We start from the raw sequence: 20,427 nt of genomic DNA, 5'->3' as shown, positions 1-20,427 counted from the left end.
GAAACATGAAGCACCTGGAAATCAGTAAAAGCTCTGCAGGAAGGAGACAACCTTGACAAAGGCAGGATGATGGTAATAGCTCATAGATGTTTACAGTTTCACCAATCTATTGATTTCTTGTGCCCATTGGTTTATGATTTATTACTTCATTCAGTCATTATTTTCATAATTCACTGGTGCACGTTTCTCCATTTGTTAAAAAGTTCAATGTACTTATTAATTTGGTACTACCTGCTGCTCTATGAATTTATTCAGTCAGTTGTATCTAATGCTCCATCAAGTCACAAATTCACTGAAGCATAGCTAAACGGGCAGCACTGCTCATTAGTAACCTTTTCATTGTTGTCAGTCAGTAATGACGCAAGTGATTCACATTGATTTCTGTGGGTTTAGATGTTCTTTTGTGATTCTAGAATGACATTTAGTTCTCATTTAAACATTCTACTTTATTCTGTTCATTTTTAATCTCAATGCTATAACAATAAAAGCTTCTATTGTCTACTGTTTTGAGGTAAACTGTACTGTTGTCATTACATTCTTTACGAACACGGAGGTAAAACATTTCAGTACTGGACCCTCCATCTGTAGTGCAATGCAAGACCAGCTAGTAATACTGGAAAATTAGAAGTCTTCCTAAGGTTACACTTACTTCTGGTATCACTTTTCTTTTTTTTAAATCATGTTTTTCCCATCATACTGAATTTAGACGTACAAATAAATTAATTCCTGTTGAGTCCTCTTAACTCGTGTCCAAGAAAGGTGTCACTGTGGCACAGCTTCCCACTGTATCACCTACTTTAGGCCTACTTCCCTTACTACATCTCTTATTGCCCAACTCTATTTCTCTCCCTCTTTCTCCCCGAGTTGGCTGTGTATTACTCATATTCCATCATTCCCCTCTCCAAACCTAAACACACTTTGACACTTTTCTTCTGGCTGGGGAGTGCAAAAGCCACTTTCTCAGCACACACGCAACTGTGACTGTTGTCAGTCATGGTAAGAACACAGCTTTCTTTTACCACCATGTGAGAAATTCCTTTTTCTTGGCTTCCTTTTGTAGGAGCTTCATTCTCATCAAAATATTGGTTTAGAATAAATTATATTCTAAAAAAGTGTTTTTCTCTCCAGTACCCACAATTCTATCCCATTATTTGGATCTCCAGGATCCACTCTCAATATGTCTACATCCAGTAATCCTCCTCTCCATATTTTCTATAGTGAGCAATGCTTCCACACCTTACCATCATCATCTCAGTGCTTTTATACCCAAAGGCAAAGCTTTTGATCAGTTTCACATACACTCAGGGGCAAATTTTAAATCTGTACAAGAGGGTGAGCTTTAAATGGGTTAAAATCTGGCACCTAGAGTCCGAGATTCCCCCTATTCTGATGCCATTGGACTGCACTCACCAATGTTCCCACACCGGAATACGTAGGCTACCATTCTTACCACACTACTTGCGGTTCTCCCAAGATCTCCTCCCTCATTGCCCCAATACAGTTCTGTTCTTGCGACACCCCATCACAATTCTCATACCCCCTAGATACCCATCTTAACAAAATTAATTCACATCACACCTTCTACATGTTTCCTACCTATTTGCAACATGGAATATCTTCCCCACAATCATCATCTGGTTCCTGGACTTCTGAAAAAATATATAAACTTAATTAAGGAGCTGAACAAGTATGATATTCCAATTTTGCAGTCACCCTAATCAGTGATCCCTATCATGTGCTCTATGTTACACCGTACAAAACAGAGAATTCTCTGACTCACCACGAGCACTCATAGGACAGGCGCTAGTATCCATAAAAATAAGTGTCCACCGGCATAAAGCATGCAGCTTTTTCCATAAGATCATAATCTAAATACAAAAGGAGGAAGACCATATGTTCCATCTATTTATAAAACCTACAATTTTTCTTAACAGCATGCAACTGGTTCTTAAATTGCTCCAAGTTTTTGTTTCCATTACCCACCCAGAAATCCATTGTTTGTTGATCATTCTTTGTCAGAAAGTCCCTTCATACCTGCCATAAATTTACTGATTACCAGTTCAAACCTGCAGTTCTTTGTACTGCAGTTTAATTTGAAGCCATACTCCAAATTTGCCTTTTGTATACCATTTCCTTTTTTTAAAAAAAATGTTCATGGGATGTAGGCATCACTGGCTACACTACAATTTATTGTCCATCCCTAATTATTCCTGAGAAGGTGAGCAGCCTTCTTGAACCGCTGCAATCCATAATTTTGTAGGAACATCCACGGTGCTTTTAGGAAGGGAGTTCCAGGGTTTTGACCCCACTTCAGTGAAGGAACAGCAATGTATATCGAGGCAATATGTACCTTCACCAGCTTCCCTCGCCGTTTCCCATCAAAGCCGAACAGTGCTTTTCTACTCTCTCCTTCTAATTCAATCTCCTGATATTAGAGATTAGCCGCATGGTTCTCTGCTGAACTGCTTCAGGGCTTGATAATTTTATTGATCGAAATACAGTATAAATCAGACAGTTCGGGTCACAGAGCTTCAACTCAAAATGCCAGCCCTTTAAATCTTCCTCTACGAGGCATGCAATGAAGAACAATTAAGTTGGCAACTGTTACAAATTTCTAGTCTGCACTAGGTATGTTGTGTCATTGGTCTCGCTAGTAAGCAGATTCCACGTTCCTATAAACCAATATCATAGAATCCCTACAGTGCAGAACGAGGCCATTTGGCCCATCAAGTTTCACCGACAACAATCCCATCCAGCCCCTATCTCATAACCCCATGTATTTACCCTGCTAGTCCCCCTGACACTCAGGGTAAATTTAGCATGGCCAATCCACCTAACCTGCACATCTTTGGACTGTGGGAGGAAACTGGAGCACCCGGAGGAAACCCACACAAACACAAGGAGAATGTGCAAACTTCACACAGTCACCCAAGACCGGAATTGAACCCGTGTCTCTGGTGCTGTGAGGCAGAAGTGCTAACCACTGTGCCTTCCTGCCGCCCAATATCTCATATGGCATCATGACCTGTGGTTCATAACCATGAGAGGCACAATTCTGTGCATTAATCCCGTCTCCCAGTAAACACATCAGTAAAACAAGGCACATTTTAAACCAACAGGCTGATTATTTTACTTTTTAAAAAAATCTACTGCAATAAGCACTTCATGACATAGAATTGTAATTTACTGTTTTATTATGGATGCACATTTATTAAGAATGTTTTAATAAATCTCAATAACAAGATGATGCAGGAAGTGACATACCCAATTCCAAAAAGTTCACGCTGTCATTCTAAACTGGTGAACTGAATTCAACGCAAGTATCCCAACATGAACTAATCAAAAACAGCCCTGGGCAAATGTTCACAAATCACAAACCATGACAGACATAACAGGTTATCTCAGTTTTCCCTCATTCCCTGCCATCTTTTTCTTATTCATGCAGGGGGAAGACACTCACCTTTGCAAAGTATTTCAGTCAGTTGAAAACACAACACACTGTATTAATATTGCAGTATTTGTCTATCTTGTTAAATACTCAGTAAAATAGGAACAGAAGTAGACCATTTAACTCTCAGCCTGATCCACTATTCAATGAGACCTGAACTGATCTGTGATCCAACTCCATAAACACGCCTTTGTCCCATATCTTTGGCTAACAAAAATCTCTCCATTTCAGTTTCAAAATTAACTGATAGAGTCATAGAGGTTTACAGCATGGAAACAAGCCCATCGGCCCAACTTGTCCATGCTGCCCAGTTTTTACCACTAAGCTAGTCCCAATTGCCCACATTTGGCCCATATCCCTCTATACCCATGCTGTCAAATGCTTTTTCAAAGACAAAATTGTACCCGCCTCTACTACTACCTCTGGCAGCTCATTCCAGACACTCATCACTCTCTGTGTGAAAAAATTGCCCCTCTGGACCCTTTTGCATTTCTCCCCTCTCACTTAAACCTATGCTCTCTAGTTTTAGACTCCCCTACCTTTGGGAAAAGATGTTGAGTAACTCTTTGGATAGTCCTAGAGTCTCGTACCCTCCAGGGAAAGAAGTCCCAGTCTATCCAACTGATCTGGTGCCAAATGCCATTTGTGGAAGAGTTTCAAATTTCTACCATCCTGCATGAGTAGAAGTGTTCCTTACTTTCACCCCTGTAGTCACAGAGAGCTCCAACTCAAAATGCCAGTCTGGCTCCAATTTTTAGACGATACTCCCTGGTCCTAGAGTCACCGACTGGTTCCTTCTAAATTTCAAAGAAGGTGATTCTTTCTTTACATTCCTAACATTTTAAAGAAACACAGCTCACTGGAGTGCCTTGTGCTACAACAAAATAATGGTGAACAGCTTGGACTCTTGCATTCCACTGAGTTGCTGCACAGCTTTGGGAATGAGCCAAAGTAAAGCTATGCACCTCCACAAAGGATGGAAGGGAAGAGTTAAGAGGAAGGGATAGCATTGCCTTTTCAACCACCTCTTAACCGTTGGCAAAAAGAGCCATACGGAAGCACATCTAGCCGCTTGGTCAGAAAAGCTCTTGGACTGAGGAAACCCACAGAGAAGGAAGAGGCAGCTTAACAAAAATAGACCTGTAGAACTATTCAAAGGGTTACTCGTAAGCTTCTGAGAAAATACTTGAAGACACACAGTTGTTGTTCCTTGTTACCCAAAACTACAAGGCCAGCCAGGAGACACATGTGGTAGCTAAAGGATTTTCATTTCTCTCTTGGGAGTTTTTTTTTAAACTCTTTAATGCATTTAGGCATCTCAAGGGGTTATTTACAAGATTGCATCACTAGAATGTCACTTTATTGGAGACCCTAATCATCTCACAAGTAAAGCAAAACATTGGTATTTAACCAGGGTAAAAATTTCAAATCACAGCATATTTAGATGGGAAAACTGGACAAGATTACCAAAGAATCCACAGGATTACAACACTTTTAAAACTGCAATTCAAACAATTCACAAAAAACTACAATGTACTCAAAAAGAAGTTGTCACTAAATTTAAAATCAATCAATCACTAAATGATGTTTCTTCTCCCTATCTACACCAACCTCCTTCATTAAGATGATAGAAGGTCCTGCCCACGAGCACCTTCACTGATGTTCAAGTCATTGATATGGTCTGGCTGCACAGAGAACAGGTGAACTTCAAATACCTGCTGCAAGTATCCATTAATCAAATGTAAATGAATAGTCAAGTCCTATCCTTAACGCATTGCTTCGCCTTGATCCCTCAACCCTATTCCCTCTAAACAGATGGTTATCCAATTTCCCTTCATGGTCCCCATGTTAGTTGTAATTGTTGACGGTTCCTGCTTTTAAGGTACTGTTTGTTTCTCCTTCAAAACTGGTACCATTACCCCAGTCAAAAAAAAACCCCACCATCCTTACATATTACCACCCCATCTCCAAACTTCATTTCCTCTCCAAAGTCCTTGAATGTGTTGTTGCCATCCAAATCCATGACCATCTTTCCCAGAACTTCATGTTTGAATTCCTCTACTCAGGCTTCCACCCCTGATACCTATCAAAACAGCTCTTTTCAGAGTCACTGTGACAAAGATAAACTATCCATATTGATCCTTCTTGGCATGTCTGCAGCCTTTGACAAGGTTGATCACATCTCTAACACCTCTGCACCATCACCCAGCTGGGCAAGACTGACCTTGCCGAGCTCCATTTTTATCTATCCAATTCTAAGCACAGTATCACCTGAAATGGCTTCTCTTTCTTCTCCCGCATCACTACCTCTGGTGTCCCACAATGATAAATCCTTGGCCTGCTCCTACTTCTCATCTACATGCTGACTCTTGGTGACACATCCAAAAACACAACATTTTTGGGTTGGCACGGTGGCACAGTGGTTAACACTGTTGCTTCACAGCTCCAGGGACCTGGGTTCGATTCCTGGCTTGGGTCACTGTCTGTGTGGAGTTTGCATGTTCTCCTCGTGTCTGCGTGGGTTTCCTCCGGGTACTCCGGTTTCCTCCCATAGTTCAAAGATATGTGGGTTAGGTTGATTGGCCATGTCAAATTGCCCATAGTGTCCCGGGATGTGTAGGTTAGAGGGATTAGAAGGGTAAATGTGTGGGCTTGTGGGGATAGGGTCTGGGGTGGGATTGTTGTCGGTGCAGGCTCAATGGGCCAATTGGGCGCTTTCTGCGCTGTAGGGTTTCTATGATTCTATGAACATTAGTTTGCGCGTAAAGATCCACTTCTATTTCACCATCACCTCTTTCAACTCCTCTGCTTTTGCTAATTATCAGACTGCTTGTCAACACCCAGTACTGGATGGGCAGAAATTTCCTTCAATTAAATATAGGGAAGTCAGATGCCATTGCTTCCAGGCCCCGCCACAAACTGATCCCTAGCTACCAACTCCAAAAGCCTCTGACAACTGTCTGCAGCAAAATCAAACTGCTTGCAACCTTGGTGTCATATCTGACCCCAGATAAGCTGCCAACCACATATCCATTCCATCACTGAGACTATTTCCATCTTTGTAACATCACCGCACTCCACCCTTGCCTCAGCTCATCAGCTGCTGAAACCTTCACCCCTGCCTTTGTTTACCTCAAGAGTGATTATTCCAACATACTCCAGGCCAGCCTCCCATATTCTACCCGTTGTAAACTTACAATCGTCCAAACCCTTGCTCCACACGTCCGCATTTGTGGCAAATCTCTTTCACCCATCACCACTGTGCTCACTGACCTACAAATGCCTTGATTTAAAAATTCTCACTTTTGTTTACAAATCCTCCATCAATTCTCCTCTCTCTGCAATCATACTTCTCAAGAGATATTGGTTCTCATCTAATCTAGCCTGTTCAGCACCTGATTCTAATTGCTCCATCAACGACGCTCTGGAAGATACCATTGGTGGTGGTGGCTTCCTCCTGTCTCATAAGGCATTGACCAGAAACTGAACAGAAGCAGCTATATGAACACTGACTACAAGAGCAGGTCATAGGCTGAGAAATCTGTGGCCCTAAAGACACCATCTACAAAGCACAAGTCAGGAGTGTGACTCTCCACTTGTCTGGATGAGTGCAGCTCCAACAACGCTCAAGTCAGCATCATCCAGAACAAAGCAGCCCACTTGATCAGCACCCCAACTAGCACCTTCAATATTCATTCCCTCTACCATCATTGCACAGAGGCAGCAGTGTGTATCATCTACAAGATGCACTGCAACACCTTACCAACCAGCCTTCAACAGCACCGTCCAAACTTTCAACCTTTACCACCTAGAAGGCCAAGGGCAGCAGACGCTTAGGAACACCACCACCTGCAAGTATCCCTTCAACTTGCACTCCATCCTGACTTGGAACAATTGGCGGGATCTTGAGCCCACTCTCACCGTCCACAATTGCGGCAAAACCCCACAACTGGAATGAACCTGATTTAAATATCTTAAAATACATTTCAATATAAATTGCAGCCCCTGCCCCAGCAATATTCACACCACTTTGGCGCAGTTTAAAACAGGTTCACCCACGCATGAACCTGGCAGTGGCCGTTTGGGGGGGTGTGCTGGCAGTGATTGCATGGGAGGGGGGGAAGGGGGTCCAATGTTCAAGGGGAAGTGGGGGTTGTGCCGGCAGCGATTGATTGGGTGGGGTGTCTGGGCACGGGGCTCACCCAGCTGGGTTTTTTTTTTGACATAGTGTGCTAAGATCTGGGGAGAAAACTGACCTGTTTCTCTACACGCCATTGTTCTCTCCAGGAGATCACCCCCTTACATTTCCATTCCTTTACTGTCGGTAGGTCAAAATCTGGAATTCCCCTCCTAACAGGACTGTGCATGTACCTACACCAAGTGTTCAGCAGTGGCTCAAGGCAACAGCTCATCTCCACCTCTTCGAGGACAATCAAGGATGGGCAATAAATATCAGTGATACTCGCATCCCAGGAAAGACTCCAAAATAATTGTAACTAACAGCACAAACATCATACACCTGAAACACTGGCATTCTCTCCCTGCCTTTCTACCTCTTTCAAGGCCCTGCTTAAAACCAACCTTCCTGTCTACCTGCACTTATATCATCTGATGTAGCTTGGCGTCAAAACTTTCCTTTATAATGCTCCTGTGAAGTGCCTCGGGACACTTTATTACGTTAAAAGCACTATAAAAATACAAGTTGTTGTTGTTAACATACTTCAACAGCAGGGTTTAATGATTAGTAATCAGAAGCAGAAACTTTGGCCAATTTTCCCTCCCTTAACCTCAGGGATGATAAAGTCAATCATGGTGTTCTTTTAGCTTCCCCAGCTGAACAGTTACTTCAGTACAAATCAGAAACTTAATCATAATTCATATAAATGAACATGGGTGCTTTAACAGTTTAGTAACACAAGTAAATGATCTAGTAGTTAAGTCCTTTTTGTTATTGACTATTCTACCACAACCCAATCTTGGTAACTCCTTAAATGGCCTTGGTATGTTTTGTATTTTCAGACACATGTACCCAGATTCATTCTGTTCATTTAGCTTATCAGTGTGAATCAAAGTAAATAGACACTAATTTTTACCTCTTGTGAAACAGATTTACAAGGATTGCCACTTTTTGCCAAGATCTTTGGCTGCAACCTTCGACCTTCCCACACTCCCGCACCCCAACTACTTTTAATTATATCATTTAAAGTTATTGTTGAGAGCAATGTCAATGTCCAAACTTCAAATCTGCAGCAATCGCAGGCCACATGGGAGGTTTTTGTTTTAAACATGTTTACAGTTTCCCTTCCTTTCCACTGCCCTCATGTGCGAAAGATGGCACTAAATTTCTTGCCACCTGCTGCTGTGTACAGTAAGCAATCATGAGAAAAGACTTAGGACAATTTAACCCGTTGTCAGCCACAAACAATATCTTGCATTTAGATAGTGCCTTTAAATGTAGCCCCTGGCATTTACAGAGAAAAGGAGAAAGATTGAGATGTATAAAATCATGAGGGGCATAAATAAGGTGAATAGGAAGGAAATATTCCCCCTAGCAGAGGGGTCAATCAACCAGGGGGCATAGATTTAAGTTAAGGGGCAGGAGGTTTATAGGAGATGTGAAGAAAAACTTTTTCACCCAGAGGGTGGGCAGAATCTGGGACTCTGCCTGAAAGGGTGCTAGAGGCGGGAATCCTCACAACATTTAAGAATTACTTAGATGAGCACTTGAAATGCCATAGCACACAAGGCTACGGGCCAAGTGCTGGAAAATGGGATTAGAATAGACAGCTGCTTGATGGCCTTCGTGGACACAATGGGCCTCTTTGCGTGCTCTGAAACTCTATGACTCTTAAAACTAATAAAAAGGAATAAAGGAACACACATGGGAACAAATTGGAGATTTGGCAGCTTTACCCTCAAGGTTGGTGCTTTCAGAAGGTTTACAGAGGTGGAGCGATAGAGTTCAGAGACCAAGTTCCAGAGAATGGGACCCACATGGCCGAAAGCCACAAAACAATGGCTGGGTGAAGGAAGGACCTATTGCACAAAAGCCCAAGTTGGGAGAATCCAAACGGGATGCATGGCTACAGCAGGTTAGAGGAGCAAAGTGGATTATGACTATGGAGAGATTCAGATGTGAAGAAAAGGGTTTTGAAAAAGAGTTCATCCCATTGAAAGAAACTTCAAAGAAACCCCACATAGTCATCTGAAATTCTTTACTGGAACACACTGTATTTCCTACAAACTGATGATTGCCCCATTTGTTGATCACACATCTCCTGGTAACTGTGGTGAAGTCCCAGGTTTCAACTTTCACGGAAAATATGGACAACCCTCAATGCTTGAGGACGGGCCAAGGAACTAGAGGAAGAGCTCAAATTGTAACTGGCCATCCAAGTCAGACCATCACACATATATTGAACTTCTGCCCAGACCTATTCCACAATCACTCACACTGCTCAGATGAAGCCACTGAATGGATTGTTAACCGCGATACCGGGTTCAGGGGGTTACAGTTTTATTTTTAATTTTTCGTATTGGGGCGGCCTTTAAAAACAGCACGCCAATTTTTGAAAGGTTAAGTTGTTGGCAGGGTGGGCTCCACCAGTGTTACGTCATAGAATTTGCCCCTCCCCCCAACTTTTTTCAACTATTTCCCTGATAATATGGCAGAGAAAGCCACTGTTAGGGCCAACGGCTTAAACACCGTTTTTACCACCCGATGTGTCACTCTGCCAGAAAATGGGAACATTCCACCCATAAGTTCAAACCCCACCATGAATAAATCAGGGACATAAGCTAGTCTCAGTAGCGGTGGCTATCATTGTTTGTCATGAAAACCCATTTGGTTCACTAATGTCCTTTAGGGAAGGAAATCTGCCATCCATGTGAATCTAGACCCACAGCAATATGGTTGACTCTAACTGCCTCTGAGATGGCTTTGCAAGCCACTTAGTTCAATGGCAATTAGGGATGGAAGACAAATGTTGACCTTGCCAGTGACACCCACATCCCGTGAAAGGATTTTTAAAAAGTTAGGTGGGGTGGATAGTAAAGCTTACATCAGGGGTGGCCAAACTGTAGCTGTGAGCCATGTGCAGCTCTTTAATATACAAGAGCTCAACTTGAGCTCCTTGTTCTCCCAACTTGAGCTCCTTGTGCTCTGAAACCCATTGAATAGCATATTGGTGGAAGCTGATCAGCCAGGTGCAGCCTTGGTCACAAACAGCTTCATGGGGGTGCGGGGGGGCCTCAGTGCCATTTTCTCTGGCTCCCTAACCCAACCTCTCGCTGTACACTCACCAGCTTCTGGTCTCTGTCTCGAAATGAATGGAACAGTTTAATATAGTACAGGAATGTAAGAATATACTGCATTAGGACACATGTAGCTCTCACCAACCTTTACAGATACACCATAGAAAGCATCCTTACTGGATGTGTCACAGCTTGGTATGGCTCCTGCTCTGACCAAGACCGCAAGGATCTACAAAGGGTTGTGAACGGAGCCCAGTCTATCACTCAAACCAGCCTCCCATCCATTGACTCCATCTACACTTCCCACTGCCTCGTAAAAGCAGGGAGCATAATCAAGGAGCACATGCATCCCGGACATTCTCTCTTCCACCTTTTTCCGTCAGGAGAAAGGTACAAAAGCCTGAGGTCACGTACCAGATTCAAGAACAACTTCTTCCCTACTGCCATCAGACTTTTTAATATGAGGTAGGTCCATTGAATTGATCTTTCTCTACACCATAGCTATGACTGTAACACAACATTCTGCACCCTCTTCTTTCCTTCTCTATGAATGGTATGTTTTGTCTGTATAGCGCGCAGGAAACAATACTTTTCACTGCATTACAATATATGTGACAATAATAAATTAAATCAAAGGTACTCCCGATTCAAATGTTGTTCAGTAAGCAGTTACAACTGTTTCTTTTTAAGCAAAATCTAACTTTTTGTTTTAAAACCTCTGACTGATTTTCCACATTGGAAGAGCAAGGTTGTCAAAGCCAGTTAAACAGTGAGTTTGCGCTGCCTCTAATGCATGTCAGTGAAGCAGATTTGCTTTTCCCCCCAATCTGAATCGTGCATGAAGAAAACCCACAAGAGGAAGAAGCTGAAGGTTTGCTCATTGAAGTTTAAGCAATGGTAATAAAAATGTGTCTGTAAAGGTTGTCCGTACATTATAGTATAAGGGTTAGTGGATTTGGTCACCCCGGGCTTATGTGAAGGGTGAATTGAGCACGGTAACGAAGTCAGAGAAATTGGAGGAAAGGGAGGGTCCAGGTTGAAATCATTGAGGATGAGTAAATGCTCAATGAGAATGTTAAGGGAGGAGGAGATCTTGGTGAGGGTTGATGAAACTTGGGAGGGCAGTGCATGACAAAGATTGTAAGTAATAAGTGGGAAAGATGGAAAATGCTGAGTTGCTCAAAAGTAAGAGAAGGTAGCAGAGAAATTGTGGGGTAGCAAATATGGGATTTGGGAACAAGAACCTGTCACTACTGTAGTAGTTTGGGAAAAGCAAATAAATGGAATATTCAGAAAGGTAGAGAGGTTTCTTTCACATGTGAACCATGGTTCATGTCAGCACATCAACAGATTCATCTCCAATGCTGTCATAAGCAACAGGTATCTTGAGTCGGTTCAAATTTCCAAAACAGAAAATTCTCATGTTTGATCTCTATCTTATTGTACATATGCAACATTTCCCAACTATCGATATGGCTCTTCATCGAAAGACTAAAAACTGGGAAAGGAGGAGAAACTTTCTTATTTAATTTTGGTGCTGACCTATGTCCATAGCACCAAAGGGTTAAAGATACCAGGGAAAATTCAATCCATTATTTATAAAGAGCTGCACGAGTGATATATAGCACTAGTCCAACTTCAGCAGGAGCTAGAATTACATAATGTTATGACGACAGTATCCAAAAAAGGTTAGCAGTGAAATACTTCTAACAAAGGGTTGACATCTTTCCTCTCTCCACATGCTGACGACCAAACTGTTTTTTCCTCATTGAAAGTTTATAGTAAGAAGACTCACTACACCAGGTTAAAGTCCAACAGATTTATTTGGAATCACGAGCTTTCGGAGCGCTGCTCCTTCATCAGGTGAGAGGAGATTAGTTCACAAACACAGCATATAGAGGCAAAGACACAATTACACTGATATGGCCATCAAGGCACCCAGTGATCACCAAGTGAGATCCATCAACAAAAAGGGCTGCCACGCTCTCAACTGCCAATTGGTCTACAACAACAAGAGCTCCCTCCATATGTGCGCTCACAGCTACCAGGATTCCTTCATCCTCTGGCAGTCCAGGCTGCCACAATAAAAATCCCATGAAGACACGGACACTGACTCCATTGAAGATGTCCAAGACAGTTGCACAGAAGGCAGGTGATACAAAAAATGCCACATGCTCAGCAGGACAACCATTGGTTAGACCATTAGAAGTTGTGATTCCAGTGCCTGCATCAGTCAGATGGTGTTTGCTAAGATCTCCCTACAAGGATCTCAGTCATTATGGTAATCTGTTACACTCTTGATAACATGACTTTCTAGAGAAGCTTGCAACTTGAGGGACCCTTGGGTGGTGGGGGCAAGAGCAGGAGATGACACTAAATACAGAGGTGCCTCTGCTGCATAATGAGGTGGTCTCCTCTCAATGCCTGCTGGGAAGCGCACATCCCTCCTCACCTTCACGGTCTCCAGCACTAGATCCAGGTCAGCATCGATGACGCAAAGGTCTGCCCTACCCGTGTGCCAGGCCACTGGCTCCCCTGTGATACCTAATTTCCCTCTGAAGCAGAAGACTTTGGCACAAGCCACAGATGTCCCTCTCGGGACAACCCATTCAGCCCATAGAATCTGTGTAAACAAGAACCTGATTAGCACCACTACGATGAGTGGAAAATTTATTTCAATATATGTAAAAGAACAGCAAAGTGCTTATGCAACCTGCGAAGTTAAACCAAGGTACATTCATTTGTAAAAACAAATGTTTTGTTCTTAGTATCACTTTCTAAATCTATGTGAATTTCAATAAATGACTGGACTACAGTGCACAGGATTTCTACCACATTGTGTTCTTATATTTTTTCAAATTTTAGCAGATTATTAAAAATTAATCCTGGGCACTGACTTCCTCGTGTATAAAATCCTTCCTAGTCTCACCAAGCCATTATTTTTCTAAAACTCTCACAGACAAATGAGGTAAGAGGGGTTCAGGTCTGGTAGCAATTGAGTAAAAGGGCAAGGTACTGATGAATTGAGGGGGACGGGGGGGGGGGGGGGGGGGGGGGGGGGGGGGGGCAGCGGCAGGGGCTGCTGCTGGGCTGTGACCTGGAAACACTTGATGATGATTGGAAAAGCAGCAGAGTGGCAGCTAAAAGGCCCAGTTAGCGAAAACAAGTAGGAGACCGAGTTGGAAAGCACAAAAGGTTCAGTGTTTTCCGAGTATTTCTCCGCCTACAGCTGTGTTCTGACTAGTAGTTAATTGTTATTGGATTCTCTGGCGGCTCCCATTATGCTGGACGCATTCTATCCAGAGCCTTTTACTGATATGTGCTTAGACAGCAAAGTAGCATTATCAGGACTCAGAGCTGCCAGGGACAGCTTTCTTTGTCAGAACAAAAACACAAGAATGCATACACATTTCACCAGAGAGTATTAGTGTAGCACAATTTTCAGGGATTGGGGGAGCCCTTTAGAAAAAAAATGTATAGCACGGGGGTAGGGGCAGTAAACCAGGAGTGTGGATGGAAATAAAATTTCATTGTGAACTCTGTTCCTCTTTAAAGCACTTTGGGACATGGCATTAATTAAAAGGTTGTCCCTTGTTATTTTTTTAAGTTGAAGTGTTTTCCCCAGGGTCATATTACTATATCAACGCTTGTCATGTGGTCTTTGTAATTTTGTTTAATTGACTAATTTCTAAATAGTATCACAATTATTTTTTGGCAAATACACAGTATCGCTCCTCAATGGACAGGAGAATATGGTCAATATTGCGGGCAGTCCCTTACTCACAGTCTCTGGTGCAAAATGCTTAGATTGTCCTATGGTGCGCATCATTCAAAAGGTTGGAAGTTTTGGTTCGTAAAATGACTCATATTAACGATTAAAAACTAATTTCTACTGTGAATACAGGTGCAAGAGGAAGTCTGACAGGAACTGTTCAGATTTGGAAACCATTTTGATACTATATTCTGAGATATTTGTGCACTAAACATGACAATTTGTTGAATTAAAAAATCTATTTTTTTTCAAAAATCAGTCAGTCCAGTTGCAAATTCTGATTCAAACTAAGCTCTGACCATGTAGGGAACGTATAGAATTTATTCAACAAACTGGAGTGACTAGATAACACAAAGTGAATGAGGAAATCCTGACCAAGTTATTAAGCAGTTTTGTTTTATGTCAACAAATTCTGTGTTCCAGAGTTGCAGCTGTAATGGAATTAAATTTTCACTGAAGTTTTTACAAGAAAGCAAAACTCTTTAGTCTTCCATAGTCAAAAAGGAAGCTTTTGGAGGATTAGAGAGGAATTTTCTCAAAATTTTCTGAAACTGTCCTTTGTTTCTGCCAGGAGTTTGCAGAACGGAGGAGTGAGTGGTGAAGGGGATGCTGTCAGCAGTAGGCCACACCATAATATCCTGGGGCTTACCATTGTCCAGAAACCAAGCTGGACCAGCCATATAAATACTGAGGCTACAAGAGCAGGGCAAAGGCTAAGAATCCTGCAGCGAGTAACTCACTGCCTGAATTCTCAAAGCCTATCTATTATTTACAAGGCACAAGTAAAGAGTGTGATGGCATACTCCCCAGTTGCCTGGATGAGTACAGCTCCAATAACGCTCAAGAAGCTCGACACCATCCAGGTCAAAGCAAACCACTTGATTGGCACCCGCTCCACAAACATTCACTCTATTCACCATCTCGCACAGTGACAGTAGTTCTGCAGTGCATCAAAAGATGCACTGCAGAAATTCACCAAGGCTCCCTAGGCAGCACCTTCCAAACCCATGACCACTAACATCGAGAAGGACAAGGGTAACAGACACATAGGAACCTGAAAAGTCCCCAAGCCAGTCATCATCCAGACTTGGAAATATATCACCGTTCCTTCACTATCACTGGGTCAAAATCCTGGAACTCCCTCCCTTAACGGCACTGTGGGTGTACCCCTACATCGCAGGACTGCAGTGCTTCCAGAAGGCAGCTCACCACTTTCTCAAGGGCAATTAGGGATAGGCAATAAATGCTGGCCTCACCAGTGACACCCACATCCTATAAAATGAATTGAAACTGAATGGCATAGGCGAAGTGGTCTCTTCTTGCCTTTATTTTTATATTTCATAAAGGAAAGTTAAAAATTAAATTATGCACTGGCTGATGGCTTGGGCTCATTAATGTGCTATGAAGTGCATTAGGTGGCAGGACGCAGTTTCACGACCGCAATTCTTCAAAAGGCAATCTCCAAACTAAAGATGGACCATCAGGAGAGGTACCAATGGAAATTCTTCTCCACAGAGACAAAACATTTCAAAAAACATTACTGCAACCTTAATGAGATGCAGTACATCACGGCATCTTTCTCATCTCTATCATTCTTCATTGTTTCTTTCCATTTTATCCTGAAAACATGCAACACTTGTTGGAGCCTAATATATCACATGTTGTGCTGAGCATCCTTTAGTTCCTCATTCAAGTGGTCATCATTCAATGTCAGAATCCTGTTAAGAGTTTTGACAAACTACTTAGAAGCACAAATATGATTGGATGGAACCTTGCTTGTCTTTGTGGCTCAACTCAGACTCAAGCAGTTGAACATTGTTTTTAGAAAATTAACAATATTTTCAGGTTTCAAAATTAACATATTGTAGTTACATTTTTGCACACACCAATATTTATTGCTTCAGCAAAGGTACTGTGACTCCGATAACCTGACAGCATCAAAAAGGGAACAATATTTAGGTAAGGAACAATACCTTTCCATTGAAAGTCGTACCTCATTCAATTCACCCAAGTATTAGATAATAAAATTCTTGCACAAAGGAAGCACTTTCTCGAAGTGTCATAACTACTTCCTCCACCACTTTCCCTGGTCTCACTTTGTTGGGAATAAGTGTACTTTCTGAGATGCTGAGCAATGCCAGCAGAGATCTGCTTTAAATTAATAAATATTTGACCAACAAAACCTTCATTCATGTTTTTATTATATAGTGACATCAAGGAAAACTAGCACAGAGAATAAAATAAGCCTGTTGATTGCTAAAATTGACAGAGCAAAGGTTTAGCTATATCAGTGACAATATAGTTTCAAATGTAAGGATTAATCCAGTGTCTTCACCATTGAAACTTACAGAATACTGAAAAGCCTGGATACAGTGGACGTGGAAAAGATGTTTCCATTAGTTGGAGAGACTTGAATCTGAGGGCACAGCCGCAGAATAAAGAGGCAACCCTTAAGAACCCAGTTGAGGAGGAATTTCTTCAGCCAGAGAGTGGTGAATCTATGGAATTCATTGTCACAGAAGGCAGTGAAGGCCAGTTCATTGAATGTATTTAAAACAGTCTCACAACACCAGATTAAAGTCCAACATGTTTATTTGGTAGCATGAGCTTTCGGAGCGCCGCTCCTTCATCAGGTGAATGTCACTTGATGAAAGAGCGGCGCTCTGAAAGCTCGTGCTACCAAATAAACCTGTTGGACTTTAACCTGGTGTTGAGAGACTAATTACTATGCCTACCCGAGTCCAATGCCGGCAACTCCACATCATATTTAAAACAGAGATAGACTGGCTCTTGATTGGTAAGGGCGTCAAAGGTTACGGAGAAAAGGCAGGAGATTGGGATTGAGAAATATATCAGCCATGATCGAATGGCAGAGCAGACTCGATGGGCCGAATGGCCTAATTCTGCTCCTATATCTTATGATCCAAGACAGTTTTAAACTTTTGTTACATGCAATCTTGAACAAGAGATGTAAAACTGTTCACTACTGCAGTTATTAAAAGAAACTTAAGGTAAACATAACATTACACAAATGGGAATACTCAGCAGGTCTGGCAACATCTGTGTCAAGGGAAACAGAGTAAATGTTTTGAGGTCAATGACCTTTCATCGGAGAGTTCATTGACCTGAAATGCTAACTCTGTTTCTCTCTCCACAGATGCTACCAAATCTGCTGAGTGTTTCCAGTATTTTCTATTTTTATTTCAGATTTCCAGCATCCACAGTGTTTTGCTACTGTGTTACACGAATAGGGTTTACACAGGATTCAGTCAGAGCACCACATCTTCTATTTGAACAACCTATTATATTTCATGTCTGTGGCATTCTGCATATGAAGGGTATACAAACTACAGTGAAAATGGGTGCTACTTCAAACATTTGTCCCACAGTATCAAAATGAGTGCCTTTATTCTCAGTCAGCAAAATGGAACAGATAGCTAGTGAATTAACAAAATGCTTATTCTATTAATATGACTACGAGATGGAGATATATTTTTTCTCATCAGCAGACATGCAATCTTTTTCATTCAAGAGCATCCACAGAGCTAAATGATCATAGAGAGGAAACGCCTAAAGTCATATCAGCACTTCGAAAATGGTTGTGTGAGCACAAAGAACAATACAGCACAGCAACAGGCCCTTCGGCCCTCCAAGACCGCGCCGTTCCCTGGTCCCAACTAGACCATTCTTTTGTATCCCTCCTTTCCCACTCCATTCATCTGGCTATCTAGATAAGTCTTAAACATTCCCAGTGTGTCTGCCTCTACCACCTTGCCCACACTTATTACTTACTGCACGGTGGCACAGTGGTTAGCACTGCTGCCTCACAGCACCAGGGACCTGGGTTTGATTCCCGGATTGAGTCACTTTCTGTGCGGAGTCTGCACGAGTTTCCTTCAGGTGCTTTGCTTTCCTCCCACAGTCCAAAAGATGTGCTGGTTAGGTGCATTGGCCATGCTAAATTCTCCCTCAGTGTACCGGAACAAGCGCCAGAGTGTGGCGACTAGGGGATTTTCACAGCAACTTCATTGCAGTGTTAATGTAAACTTACTTGGGATGCTAATAAATAAAACTAAACATATTTTAAATTTTATAGAATTACCTTACCTGGGCTAAAGAGGTGTACTTTCGGAATAACCATATCACAAGAAGCATAAAGGAGCTACATGAAAACAATACAATTATTAGTATACATTCTCCAAAAGCATTAAAAAATAACACTGATCCAATGTTTCCCAAGGCTTCATTCACCAAGTGTGTGGTTGAGTGAAACAGGTGTATGTATAAGAAATGTAGCAACACAGATAGAAGACTGCCCGACAAAACAGGAAACCAAACACTCACTGAGGAAACGGGTGCCCCTCAAACTAGAGAAAGATTGGAAATGGCTTACCCAGCAATCAGTTTGGGGCTACTTTTGTTTCTGGTATAGAAAAATCATTTGGACTTGGATCTGGGGAACACAACTTTAAAATTGTACGGACGCATGGCAAAATGTGTGTGAAAAAGCTTCAGAAAGACATTATTAATCAGTGACACAGGCAGATAGCCACATTAATTTTCATTTCAACCCAAGTATGCAGTAATATATATTGGGAGAAATAATATGGAATGAGAGTGTCCACTTATCTGAAAGACACTGTAGACAGTGGATGAGCAGAGATCATAGGTTCAATTGCATAATTTCCCGAAGGTGGAAACACACAGATAATTCAGAAACAGTTCAACAGCATATACAAGGGTGAGGATGTAATGGTAAACTTATACAAATCATTGCTTAGGCCACAATTAAGAACATTGTTTTCAATTTTGGATTATATGCAATCAAATAAAGCTATAGAGTGTCCAAGTTATACTTACCAGGAAGTTGCTGATGAGGGGAAATATAGTTTAGAAGATGAGAGACAATGACTATTTCTACCAGAGGTCAGATCTAGAGGAGATTAGGTTGATTGTTGAAAAAGGGTTTTGACAGTAAATTGGAAGAGAATGATTTCTCTGGTTGAGTAATCAGTGACTAAGAGTCACCAATTTAAAATAAACAAAGTAAGGTGAAAGGTTCGGAGAAGTCCCTTTACGTAGTGGGCCATTGGAACATGGAATATTTTGTGGTTGAGGCCATTGACTATTTCAAGATAAAACTGGATAACTATTTAAAACAGAAGAAGATGGATATGGGGAAGCAAGCAGCACAAGGTTGGTATTGGATTGCTCGAATGAAGAGCCAACACAGACACAATAGATTGAATTACTTCCTTTTTTGCTGTATCCATCAGAATTCTATGAGAACATTATCATCAAGCTTAATACCGTCTACAACATTCACACATGAATGATTCCAGGAGGAACAGGAGATTTCCCTCTTCGGATACAAAAATGGGGAGACTAACTGTATAAACACACAGGACTGCTGCATAATTGAAACCATAGCTTGGTTCCACCAGGGCCAGTCCTGACCTCATCACAGCTTGGTCTAAATATGGGCAATAGAACTGATCTCAAGAGGTGAGGCGCAAATAGCTGTCTCTGAGAAAAAGCATAATTTGACCCAATGAGACATCAAGGAGTCTGAATAAAATTAAAGTCAATCAAAATCAGGAGGAAATCTCTCCACAGGCTAAGATCATATCTAACACAAAAGAAGATGGTTGCGGTTGTTGGAGGTCAATCATCTCAGTCTCAGACATCAATGCAGGGGCTCCTCAGGGTAGTCTCCAAGGTCCAGCAATTATCAGTTTCATTAATGACTTTGCCTCCATCACAAGTCACATGCTCACTGATGATTGCAGTGTTAAGTGACATTCGCAACTCCCCAAATACTGGAGCACTCCATGCCCACTTGTAGTAAGACCCGAATTACATTCAGGCTTGGATTGATAAGTAGGCAGTAACATTTGTGCTATACAAGTGCTGGGCAATCTCCAACAAGAGTGGATCAAGAAAATTGCATCTG

At 41.9% G+C, this 20,427-nt stretch overlaps 1 protein-coding gene across 1 annotated transcript in view; it reads right to left on the bottom strand.

The window, feature by feature from the left end:
- The window catches only part of LOC144506451 (cyclic AMP receptor-like protein A), a 192,053-nt gene that overhangs the window by 161,801 nt on the left and 9,825 nt on the right, over positions 1–20,427 (bottom strand). The window contains exon 3 of the mRNA XM_078232583.1: positions 18,582–18,636. Within this exon, the coding sequence (XP_078088709.1) occupies positions 18,582–18,636 (55 nt within the window). The remainder of the gene's footprint in view (positions 1–18,581; positions 18,637–20,427) is intronic.

The sequence above is a fragment of the Mustelus asterias genome, chromosome 17, assembly GCF_964213995.1.
Source record: "Mustelus asterias chromosome 17, sMusAst1.hap1.1, whole genome shotgun sequence".
Lineage (NCBI taxonomy): Eukaryota > Metazoa > Chordata > Chondrichthyes > Carcharhiniformes > Triakidae > Mustelus > Mustelus asterias.
Note: the sequence above shows the minus strand (reverse complement) of the source record. Positions and strands in the feature narration are given on the sequence as shown.